The following is a 12,236-nucleotide window of genomic DNA, read 5'->3' on the forward strand; positions in this document are numbered from 1 at the left end:
ATCTTACTTGTGTTAAATTGTTGTTGTTCCACAAAAAAGATAAAAATGATGATGGGGATGACATAGTTAATCAGCTGTATTAACATGTACTCTATTCAGGATGATTGATAGCATTTGCAAATTTACAATGCCAGCAGTATCTACCAGTCATATTTACATTTTAAGGAGTGGGCACAGAAAAGGAACTTTTCCATTCTGATATAAATTTTGCATTTGTGTGATTTGCATCGCTGTTTTCCTGTTTTAAACTATTCACTGCGATGACATATACTGAATCATTTGAATGCTCATTTGGCTGTGCTAAACCTTCCTGCATTCATGTCTGTCCAGGTACAGGGTTGGTAATGGTTTGTCTGAAGTGTTTTCAACTTTATTATTCCCCTGTAAAGTGGTCATGCTGTAAGTGAAACTATATATCACTACACGAGGGGCATGATGAAAATTAATTTAAATTAATTTAATAAATCTGTTAATCTCAAAATTAACACAAAGTCCAATTTAGCTTTGATCGTGCTTTCCCAAAAACACAACAATATTTTATCTTATCTTTGTCATCAGTGACAGTATTCTGATCTCAGGTGCATTGAACTGATTCAGCCATAAAATAAGAGTACGTAAGCTCATGTTTTGTTTGTCTGGAACACTTAAAGCTACTTGGATCAATCACAAATGTGCTAGCTATTAAAGCTTCAATCTGTGACTCACTAGTTAATTGAAAAAGGATAATTATTTGCTACAGTAATTGAATCAATCTCTTCTTTCAGTATTTATTTCAGCTCACAGAATAACTTGTTTCTTTATTATATTGAATAATGCCCTTTTTACTAATAGCTTATGAATTAACTAATTGTTAATGTGGAGAAATAGACCCTTTTTACAGCAGACATTTTGACCTGTCATAGTAGGAAAGCAGCTCAGGCGTTATGTAATAACTAATTAATAATACCAGCACAATACCCTGAAACCGAAGCAGCCATAATTCATTTGATCATTTACACCTGTGATTTTCCTTCTGTGACAAGTCAAAATGTTCTCAGTGGAAAAAGGCCTATAATTGGTTATTCTGTGCTATTCCAGCCTGTAAAAACACACAATTAACATGTGTAATCACTTTAAAATGATATGTATAGTTTAGTATTGAGTTTATGTATCACAAAATGATCTTTTTGTGGAACATGTAATGGTTTAATATACGCTGGTTGCACTTTGCATGTCAAAAGACGCAAAAGGCCATTAATTGTGTTTCATCTGAATACATATTTATTAGATAAATATTAGGATGTCACGTCATCTAACTACATACAGATTTGCAAGACTAAAAATCACAATGTTTTTTCTGACCAGTTTAGAATATGAAATGATTGTACATAGGATGTACAAAACCAAAGAGACAACTGCCACCTGTTGCGCCAATCACTTCAGATTGTACCTTTATAGCAGATAAAGATTTAGCCAAATTGCATAAAAATTATAAATTTGACAAAATTGTTTTTACAAACTGTAAATTTGGAAACAACCCTTAAAGAGCCACTAAAAGCTCAATATCTCCAAGTCCCAATTCTACCTCAAAAGGTTTGAATAATTTTGTAGCACCTTTATAAAGTACGCAGGTAATAGAGAAATACACAGAAGTTTAATATTACACAAAGGAAAAAAATGTATTTTTTTCTTGGAAACCCCACGTGGAGGGGCACATAAAGTATCTTCCATAAATGAACAGGCGTGGTTAGAGAGGTCTGCACAATCGAACGCAGACTCATTTTGCCAATTCAATGTCTGACAGGAGGATGCAAGCTTTACAAATTCTAAATACACTATGCACACTCCCCCTGGAGAAAATGAATACATTTCTGTTAACGTGTCTCTATTTGTCATTTACATTATATACACGTATCCCTTACATCCCCAACCCTCTGCCACAGCCTCCCCTTGTAATGCAAACAGGAGGTCTCCCCCAAAATCCATTTTACAACATTAATTGCATTCTCTTTTAAATCCTCAACTCAATTTCCTCGACGTCTGCAATCAGACAGTACAATTTGTGTCAAATTTACTCGACGTGATTCTGTGAAAGGTTGCAGTTACAGTTACACACTGTGTAGGGAAATAAAACATCCCGACGCGGCAGTGCATTGTCTTTAACAAACATATAAACAAACACGAACAACGTCTGATCCTTCAACTGTGTTATATGCAGGCGATCAGATTTGACGATCAGTAAAGCCATATTTGGTTCTTCAAACGGATTACAAATCTCAAAATGGGGGAACTTTTGTCCGACAACATACAGTATCTTTTAAATTCATTGACTGTACTGCATAAAACCGTGTAAACCAAATTAGACTTAAAAACACTGGACAAAAAAAAAATAATAACTTAAAAACAATATCAAATGTGATGAAAATACACAATTCACACATTTTTGCAAGGTGTGGTTATAAAAAACTCATTCCAGAGGACATTTTTGCACATTCTCACTTTAAATAAAGAGGGCGAGGTCACTTGTTCCAATGATATCATTTTTTTGGAGAAATTTGGACCTCTAAGCTGCATTAACAATCTTTTAGACAGAAAAAAACAACTAATTTAAAGCTGACCAATTCTTATACATAAAAACAAAAGTAACTCGTACGACTTGCCTGCTGAGCAATTTGAATATTCCTTTTCACTTGTAATGGAAAACAATAAACAGGTACTCAACACGAGGCTAGTGAGAGTGCATTTGGATCAATTACAATATTGGACTGGTTAAAAGGGATTCTATGAGTGTGTGTGAGTGTGCGTAGTCTTTGACAGACATACAGTACCATGTAGTTGCCAGTAATAGATAGGTGGTACAGTACTGTACAGTCACAAAGTATTCACAATGGGTATATACAACAGCTCTGGAAACACTGTTGGATCATGCAGGATGTTTTTTTTTCCCCCAAAAAAAGATGCAGGTAACAAAACAACAAAAGGAAAGATCAGAACAATCACACAGACGTTTCTATAAAACACAGTGATTTTAAAAACTTCTGTTGAAATCCTGCTCTTGCAGCAACATAATATCCAGGCCCAACCCCTTTTACAAAAAGCATAGGACAACTTTGGTGATGTGAATCTGATTCAATGAGGGACGAAAATAAAACACATTTAAAAAAAAAAAAAAAAAAGGACGACAATTAAAAAAAAAAAAACTGATGAATTTGAAATAAAATAATAAATATAAAGACAGAGAGATTTGATCAAGCACGTTTAGGCTGGACAAAGACAACAGGAGCCGTTGGCACACATGCACTTGTGAACAAAATGGTGCTGAATTTGATGAGGAAGAGCGAAACACTACAATAAATACACGAGGACGACCGCAGACGGGAGGAAAAGCGCGGAGACAGCTCGTAAAGTGGATTGTTTTATCTTTCTTCTGTTCAATATTTTTCTTCCCTCCTCTGTCTCCAACTTTCTCCACCCGCTGTCTTTCACACACGCTCGCAGGCAAACCGATGAGGACACGTAAACATACACACACATACGTATATACACACACACTCACACACACTAAATTGCACAATGTGCGCTCTTTTCCTCTGTTGACACTCAAGGACGTTTTAGCTCGTCCTTTCAGTGCTCCGATTCTGATGAGTTCCAGTTATTCAACTGTCACACACACACACTCACACACACACACACACACACACACACACACACACACACACACTGAGAAGTCTGGGGATCAAAGGGTGTGATGGCATGTGCCAAAGTTTTGGAAGAACACATTTCAGATCGGATAAAAACACTCTAACAAGACAATGTTTTTTTTTTTCACAAAAAGAAAATCATAATTAAAAAACAAAAAAAAACAAAGCTAACAACACTTTTCCTGTCTCCTCCGTGTTGTTTACACATGATGATTATAGCTGCACAGTTTTCAGTTTTAAAAGTCACAAATATCATATATGTATATATATATAATATCACTTTAGTGCCCGCCAACATGGCTGTAAATGGTGTGTTTTCTCGAGTCCGAGGCGGTGGAACTGGTGCGTGGAATCTTTACACGAGGAAAGAAATAAAAGGGAGTGCGCGAGGGGATGAGCGGCGTTCCTGCTCTCTCTCCCTCGGAGTTCCCGTTACAGGCGCCTCTTTTTTTTTTTTCAGCCGTGCTCCTATGCCACACGTTAATCCGTTGATAGACTGTGTATGTGTGTGTGCGCGCGTGAGCACAGGAAGCCGCTTGAAGTATCGATAGGAGGTCGGTTGAGGTGTCTGTGGACGGACAGTCAAACACGTCACGACTCCTGTAGATGCGGGAGGGTTTCTATGGGGTGGGGGTATCAGAGGTGAGAGGCTAGTTGTTCTCGAAGAGGGAGAGAAGGTCGTCGTTGCTGTTGGCGGGAAGGTCGGGAGGGTCCAGGTATGATAGTAGCTCGTCTGGGTTGGCCAGCTCTGGAAGCAGCTGTGGAGAAAAAGGCAGGAAGAAAAAGACAATGAGTGGCGAGGCTAAATAACCTGAAAACATATTTATCTTCTAGATGCTGGCTGACTTTGATTCATGCTGTTGAAGCCAGTGTACACACAAACAGAAAGCAAATTGAAAGTCAAACACAAACAGCAAAGAGATGAAAGCAGCTGCAGCAGACAATGTTAGCTGTTAACAGGTAAGCTTAGGGTGCCCAGGGGCGGGCACACTTACATCCAGGGAGGGTTCGGGCATATCCTGGCCATCTGAGGAGGGGTTAAAGTTCAGATCGCTGTGAGGGTGACTGTTGTGCCCAGGTTGCTGCTGCTGCTGCTGCTGCTGCTGCTGCTGCTGATGCTGCTGCTGCTGCTGCTGCTGCTGCTGATGATGAGGCTGCGGCTGAGGCTGCAACTGCTGGCGAGGCGGCTGCGATGGTTGGCCACTGTGATGCAAGGGCTGCCCTGACTGGCCACTGTGATGTAAGGGCGGCCCTGATTGGCTGCCGGGGTGGGGAGACGCATGCAAGCTCTGCTGCATGGAGTTATGGGACTGATCGGTATGGGACATCTGCAGGTGCGAGAGGGAGGAAGGGAGACAGAAAGCGAGAGAGAGAAAGAGACGGAGAGTGAAAAATAAAGGAGGAGGACACAGGAAGAGTGTTAGGGAAGGAGGGAGGGGGGGATGCGTGGGAAGAAAGAGAGGAAAAGAAGCGAAATGAGTTCCAGCGTGAATAATATGGAACAGGCCTTCTAAATGGAAGCTGTGTGATCAGCAGACATGTACAGCTGCAACGTTATATGGCGACGTGAGCATGTGAGCATGACTGAGCACACATGCTGGCTAGAGGCACGACTGCACCTTGTTCTGATAACAAATCTGAGCTCTTTGTAGCACAACATAACTTAGCAGTAGATAAATAAGAGACGTAAAACCTAAAAGTCAGACCGAACATAATCCTAATTTACTAGATTGTATAATGTTCCCATAAAGCTACTTTATTATTATAATGGAACGGGAGAGCAAGCAGCCCTGGAAGTCGTCCCTACTTACTGCATCATTCATGCCGTGGTTAAGGGGCTTGTCTTGGGAGAGGAGACCGCCAGGACCATCCGGGGGGTGGGAGAGCTGAGGGCCGTGGATGAAGTCACTCATAGGGGGACCTCCTCCTCCTCCTCCACCTCCACCAGAGGGGTTCCCGTGAGGGAAGTCAAAGCTCACTTGGCTGTGGTAACTGTTGCCTTCAAGGACAAAAAAAAAAAAAAACACCTTTGTCAAACTGCAGTTTGGCCTTGTCCCACTTGTCTGATGAATCCTCATGGATAGGGATGCACCGATCCGACTTTTTCAGTCCCGGTACCAATAGCGATGCCTGGGCTTTAGGTATCTGCCGATACCGAGTGCTGATCTGATACCAGTGTTTAATTAAGAAGCTGTATGCCTCACTGTGTAGAAGAGACTCGGATCATTCTTTTATGTGTAAGACAACATCAGGCTCGACTTAAACATTGCTTTCCAAGCTTTGTTAAACAAAATGTAACAAATATATACATGGATATCAATTTACTGAATTGTTATTTATCATTAAAATGATAAACTGTACATCAACAACTTGGCAAAAAAAGTCTTCAAAATTAACAGGAATTACAATTCAAGTGTAAACCTTTTTAATGCAGAAACAAATTGGTCAAAATGTGAACAGGGATTCAAATTCCAGTATATAATATGTATAGTATATGAACATTCATGAATTGAATTGAATAGGTCGGCCCCATTGTCACCGATACCCGATCCAGCTATTTGAATAAGTATCCAATCTGGTATCGGTATAGGTGCATCCCTCCAGTTCAGACTACTCAATATCAGCTTGATTATAGCAAAATAGGAGAGGCACTTCAGCAAACTGGTGAGTACTACCATTAGCATCAAGCTTCCTTCCTGATGACATCACGTACGTCGTGAAAGACGACCAGCGATGATTGGTCGAGGACCTACGTATAGTCCGTCATGCCTCTAACAACAAGACTTTATGACTCTCAGTCGTCTAATCTGACATAGTGACCATCGTAACCAACAAAGATATGGTGTAGTCTGAACCAGGCATTACTGTTGCAAAAAGTTTATTTTTCAAAAGTAGTTACATAAGGGGATATTCACGTTCCACTTTTTTTACTGTTATGAAACATTTATCAGAGCTTACAACATTTTAAAACAGGTTCAGCACAAAACTCTCCTTGGGGCTTTTTTCTTTGTTTAATGCACTAGAGACACATCAGTGGTTTTCTGCTATAAAGAGCAAAAACAGCTCACTTTTCCAACAAATGAGCTGACTATCCTGTTATTGATCTACGCAGTCGGGCCATGGCTGCTGTTCTTTACCTGCTCCGGGGTAATCTCCCCCGTTGCCGCTGGGATGTTGACTAGGGTGTGGCGGGTAGGGGCTGGGACCTAGTAAGGGGCCAGGTCCGGGTCCTGTGCCAGGCCCTAGCTGGGCGATCATCTCCATCACGTTGGGCATGGTCATCTGACTGGGGCTCATGGTCTTAAAGCGCTTGGCGAGCGGTCCGTCAGGGTCTTCTTTGATGTGTAGCTCAGATTTAATGGGGACAGGTCGCCAGCTACATGTCGGGTCTATAGTGACCTCTTCAAACTCTGAACTGTTAAAGGAGAAATCAGTATGTTTAAATCTGAAACAATGAACTCCAAGTTGTTGATTTAGCCGAAGAAAGAGAAAAACTTACTTTTGGATGGCGTTGAGGATTCCCCACATGTACTGGTCCACCTCCAGACCTTCTAACAATGCCGTTTTACTGAAAGGAGAAAAAAAAACCATTAGATATAATCAATTAGAGGCATTCCTTATGAAGGCCTTTACACACTGGGGTGTTTTTTTTCATGCATTAATTCACACTTCAATATATTTTTGTAACTGTTTTTGTCACGAGTACAAGAACGCAAATATTATGTGACGAAAAAGGCGTTGTCATTTTTTTTTTAATGAGGTCAATTTTTCCTTTGCACCGCAAATAAAGGCATCAACCAATCACGTTGTGCGGAAAGGGTTCAGTTGCAGCTACATTTATGTAACAACAAAACGGCTATGTTCCAAATCGCATCCTTTTTTCCCTAAGATTTAGTACGTACTGCAACTGCCCTTAAAAAGTACGTACTGTTGCATGCAGTATGCAGACTATTGGGACATGCTACTTTGCCATACCGTTTCGCCTTGAACTTTGACCCTTTTGCTCATATATCCGCTACGCAGAGGATTGTGGGTCAGAAAAGCCAGAAAAGCATGCTAGCTTGCATACTGCAAAATGCGACCGGATGTAGTAGGACATCCTGGTATTTTTGGCATACTGCATTTGACTTTAAATGTATTGGGACATACTAAATCTTTTTCTGGAGTACTAAATAGTATGGTAGTATAGGTATTAGAACGCACAGATGGAGGCTCCATAGTCCGAACCAGACGGCAAACGACAATCTTTAATACTCCTTTCAACCTTGAAAACCATACCAGATCCACTCCTTCCGTTCTTACCTTTCACAATAAAAGCCCTAGACATACAGTGTAATAATCACAGTTGAGTATATCGCATTTTCGTGCCGTTTAATTGTCACGCCCCTGATGTGTAAAGGCCTTTAGTAATCCCATTTTTCCCCACCCAGAAAAGACAAAAACAAAAAAAGCTCTTCACTTACTTGCACACAGGACACCTCCATGTCCCCCTCTCACAGTTGAGCTGTAAGTAGGACTCCAGATCAAAGCACTACGGAGAAAAACATTACAAATGCTCATTTAGAATCATCTTCTGCCATTCACAATTAACTTTCAACGCCTCTGTGAATCTGAACAAACCTGGACATGTTTGCAGTCGTGCCCTCGCGCCGGTAGCTGGATGCGTCGGAAGGTAATGGGACATTTCAGCGACACTTTAATGGCCGTCTGCTCCACGCCGTCTTCCCCATTGAGAGTGGTGCTGCCTGTCGAGGCCGCCACGCTGCTGAAGTTCCTCTTCACTGAAAAAGAGAGAGAGCGTTTCAGAGGGAAGGTATTACTTTGTAAACAGTTGCAGGTGTACTTCAATACCTGTTTTAAAGCGCACCGTAAAGAGAAACAGGTGTGAGCTTGTGTAATTAAGATGTACTTATGCATATTAACTACGCTAGGAGACAAAATGAGCCGTACCCTTGGTGATGCAGTGTTCTGCAGGAAGGAGTCTTTTCTTCAGGAGCCCCTGGAGGACGGATCGCACAGATGGCCTGTGGACCAGCTGCAGCACAAACAGGTGGGACTGCAAAGCAACACAAGGACATGGAAATAAACAGAAAATCAAACAGAAAGTCTAATGAGCGCAATAACATATACTAAGTTAAATCATGTTATTAGTATAGTATTAGTATATTTTCATATTGTGAAAATCATCCCAGCTGATCTTTCTGTTGAATTAAATAATCACATTTCTGTACTGCACTGTTAGTAGTAGTAGCTGTACTCACACAACAGCAGGCGGTGACTGTGATCTGGATGGTGTTCCTCCCGGGTTGGCATACATGTTTCAGGTGCAGAGGTTTGTGGGAGGTTTTGTTGTCCCCCCTCTCGATGGTGAGGGGCGTTGCGTTGACGCTGACCTGGACGGAGGCGGGCCAGTTGGTGTTCATCTGCCTGTCTTCGTGATGGTAGCACTTAAACTGGAGCTCAAGGTCTGACCTTTGGGAGTAATAGGACCACAGAGTCAGTGGTTAGTGATATGCTTCAGAAAAAACAAAGAACAACAACAGATTATGTATTTATGAGCATTTAGCTTAAAACGAGTGTTTAGCTTAAAGAGGACCTATTATGCATATTTTCAGGTGCATACTTGTATTTTGTGATTCTACTAGAAAACGCTTTACTTTTCTCATACCGGCACCCTGTCTGAAATGCTCTGCCCAGTCTACTCTGATTGGTCAGCCAGCCCACTGTTGTTGTCAACCGAACCTAACTTTTTGGCTCCGCTCCAGCTCCGCTCTAACTAGCTTTGTTTGAGGGCGTGCCAAACTAGCCACTAGGCAAAATGTGTTACTTGGTGACATCACCACGTTACGGAAGAAAAGGTGGGATTTCAATCAAGGCGTTTCAGGCAGTTCAGGAGCAGTGTTTCTGTGGGGGAGAGTAACTCCCTTTGGTGTGGACTTTGGGCTTTGTAACTTTGCTGAACTTTCACATGCACAAAATAACCTCTATAACCCACTAAAGGGAAGGGAAAAAGCACAAAAGCACAATAGGTCCCCTTTAATACAATTTATTGAAAGCTGCTTTATTGCAGGAACTTTCTGTGATTGCGGTGCAGGCTGCAAATAATAATGGAAGCCGAGGCGTGTGTGGTGGTCCTACCTCCACATGAGGGTCTGGTGGACGGAGGGTCGAAGGTGGAAGACGTGGTTACTGACGGCCAGGTTGTGCTCCAAGCGGAACGGCTCCAGCACCACTCCGTCCCTGACTGGGAACGTCAGCCGCAGCTCATCATTGGGGTTAGCTGGGAGAGAAGAAAACTTGTGGTTAAATCACACAATGCGCACAAGATGAAATAAAATGAGGATAAAAGCAACCATTTGTTTAAGAACTGCTGGGGTACTCACATGGAGGGGGCGGTAGTGCTGTCATATTTGGTTTCATGTCGGGTGGAAACGGGGGCTTCACATCCTGGTTTGGCGACAGGTACGGAGGAATACTACTTCCTGGGGTCATAGGGGGTGTGGGGTTTCCAGGGACCGGGGAGTGGGGGTAGTTAACGGGCCTCGGGGGCTGTAAAAGGCAGGAAAGTGCAATAATGAAAACATCTGTAAAGCTCATTTCACATACATGACTGGGTCAAACTTAGCACAAAGTCTTACTGAAAACATACCCCGTTGCCTTGGCCGTAGGAGTATCCGCCTCCAGAGAAGTTGGTGCTCTGACCGTTGAAGGGCTCTTGCTGTGAGGGAATAAAGAGCAATATAAATTTGATATAGCTCCAGGCATAAACCATGTAGTTTGTTCCAAAATGTGCTATAAATATGACCAGGGATCTGTCTGTCACTGCCTTTTGAACAGTGCATGCTGGGAAGGGCTCCAGCCTCCCTTCTGACCCTGAGTAGGAGTTATTTGCTGTAGAAAATGGATGGATGAATAGTGTGGCATAACAGACCTTGTAGTACTGGCCCATGGGCATGCCAGGTGGGTACTGTCCTTGGCCCTGCTGCCCTGGCATCCTCTGGCCGGGGTAGTTCGGAGACGGCAGCGGCCTGGAGGCGTTTGTCGTGGGGTACTGCCCCTGCTGTGGCGGGAACTGACTGTTCGGCCCGTACTGCTGACCGCCGTAACTCGCCTGGACGAGAGAAAGTTAAAGTAAAAAACGTTAGACACATGTTTTAGGTGCTATAAGACACGTTGGGCTCTATTTTTCTGGAATAGGGCGCAAATGCAAACAAGCAAAATCTCCAGGCGCAAACACAAATGGGCGTGACCAGCAAATTTGAAACTTGAAACTTTGAAACTATCTCTTATATTACTAAAATAGTTCACCGGAATGTGTTTCTAAAAACATTTATGGCGAGAAATAAGGCATGCAGTTGCTGAATCTGTCTTCATTTTAGATAGTTTTTTAGGAGCTCCAGAGGCGGCCAGTCGGCATTCGCAATGATTTATGGGAGTACTTCCTTCACTCTTAGAATAATTATGTACACAGTCTTGTACTCTGCATTTTTTCATGTTTTTTTGCTCCAAATCAAATGTTTTATCGTCACGATTTATCTCGTATGAAAGGATTTTCTTAAAACGTCAATGGAGTAAATGAATGGGAAATTCACTTCCGCAATCGGAGCTGTTGTTATTCCCCGCCTCTATTTGCAGAATATCAGTTTCATAAATGAAACAGTCCTCGTGTCTTTAAACAAACAAATGCAAAATAAGGTTTGGGGAATTTTTTTTGTCATGTCCGTATGGTGCCAGGAAATTACCAAACAGGCACAGACGCAAAAACTTAAGAAACTGTGTTTGGCCGAGTGTTGTCTGTGAGCCTGCAGGAAAAATAGAGACCATAATGCTCCAGATAGTTTAAACCATCAGATCTTTCCACTCACCTCCCCAGGATATGGTCTCTTCATCCCCTGCATGGGCATGCCCGGTCGAGGTCCTCCGGGATACCCTTGCTGAGGCATCCTTTGGCCGTGAGCTCCAAAAGGCACCATGCCTGGGGTTCGAGCCTGGTTCATGCCCATGGGAGGTCCACTCATGTTGGGGTTGTTCATGGCTGATCCCATACTGGCTGGATTCATACCTCCGGGGGGGCCTCGTGGGCCTGGCTGGTTCATGAACTGGCTATTGTAGGTCTGCGTGGGGCCCATTTGGAACGAAGAACACATCTGGAGGCAAAACAGAAGGTTTAATGTGATTATATTGGGTCTCCAGCAGGTGGCTGGATGATAGATTTCTGTATGTTAGAGCCTATTTGGTGGTTACAGCTGTAAACATCTGTTAGTAGGTGTGTACTGTACCTGTCCATACTGGTTCATATCTTTATTCTGGGTTTCCTGCATAGCTGCCACCGTGGCCGTTGCCGTGGCCGTTGCCGTAGCAGCGGCGGCGGCGACGGCAGCAGCTGCAGCAGCGGCGGCTGGCTGAGTGAAGTCACCAGTAGGACGTGAGTGGGAGGTCAATCCCATACCTCCTTGAGGAGGGTTTGGGCCTCCAGAGTAACTGTAAAAAAAAAAAAAACACAGAACGCATGTTTTAAGCATTATGGTACGTTTTATTGCTTTTTAAAGAGAGAGA

General features: G+C 42.7%; 1 protein-coding gene across 7 annotated transcripts in view; it reads right to left on the minus strand.

The window, feature by feature from the left end:
* Positions 1-1,237: 1,237 nt before the first annotated feature.
* The window catches only part of zmiz1a (zinc finger, MIZ-type containing 1a), a 125,646-nt gene continuing 114,647 nt past the window's right edge, over positions 1,238-12,236 (minus strand). For 6 of the 7 annotated variants that reach the window (XM_037782710.1, XM_037782711.1, XM_037782708.1 and 3 more), the window contains 15 exons: positions 11,960-12,161; positions 11,546-11,827; positions 10,612-10,791; positions 10,330-10,398; positions 10,064-10,229; positions 9,819-9,960; positions 8,942-9,152; positions 8,631-8,736; positions 8,301-8,461; positions 8,144-8,211; positions 7,180-7,248; positions 6,818-7,095; positions 5,492-5,679; positions 4,676-5,008; positions 1,238-4,438 (listed from right to left, as the gene is read on the minus strand). In XM_037782710.1, the coding sequence (XP_037638638.1) occupies positions 4,331-4,438; positions 4,676-5,008; positions 5,492-5,679; positions 6,818-7,095; positions 7,180-7,248; positions 8,144-8,211; positions 8,301-8,461; positions 8,631-8,736; positions 8,942-9,152; positions 9,819-9,960; positions 10,064-10,229; positions 10,330-10,398; positions 10,612-10,791; positions 11,546-11,827; positions 11,960-12,161 (2,563 nt within the window). In that variant the 3' untranslated portion in view covers positions 1,238-4,330. The remainder of the gene's footprint in view (positions 4,439-4,675; positions 5,009-5,491; positions 5,680-6,817; positions 7,096-7,179; positions 7,249-8,143; positions 8,212-8,300; positions 8,462-8,630; positions 8,737-8,941; positions 9,153-9,818; positions 9,961-10,063; positions 10,230-10,329; positions 10,399-10,611; positions 10,792-11,545; positions 11,828-11,959; positions 12,162-12,236) is intronic. The other variant, XM_037782712.1, reaches the window with a different exon arrangement.

Source organism: Sebastes umbrosus, chromosome 10 (assembly GCF_015220745.1).
Source record: "Sebastes umbrosus isolate fSebUmb1 chromosome 10, fSebUmb1.pri, whole genome shotgun sequence".
Taxonomy (NCBI): Eukaryota; Metazoa; Chordata; class Actinopteri; order Perciformes; family Sebastidae; genus Sebastes; species Sebastes umbrosus.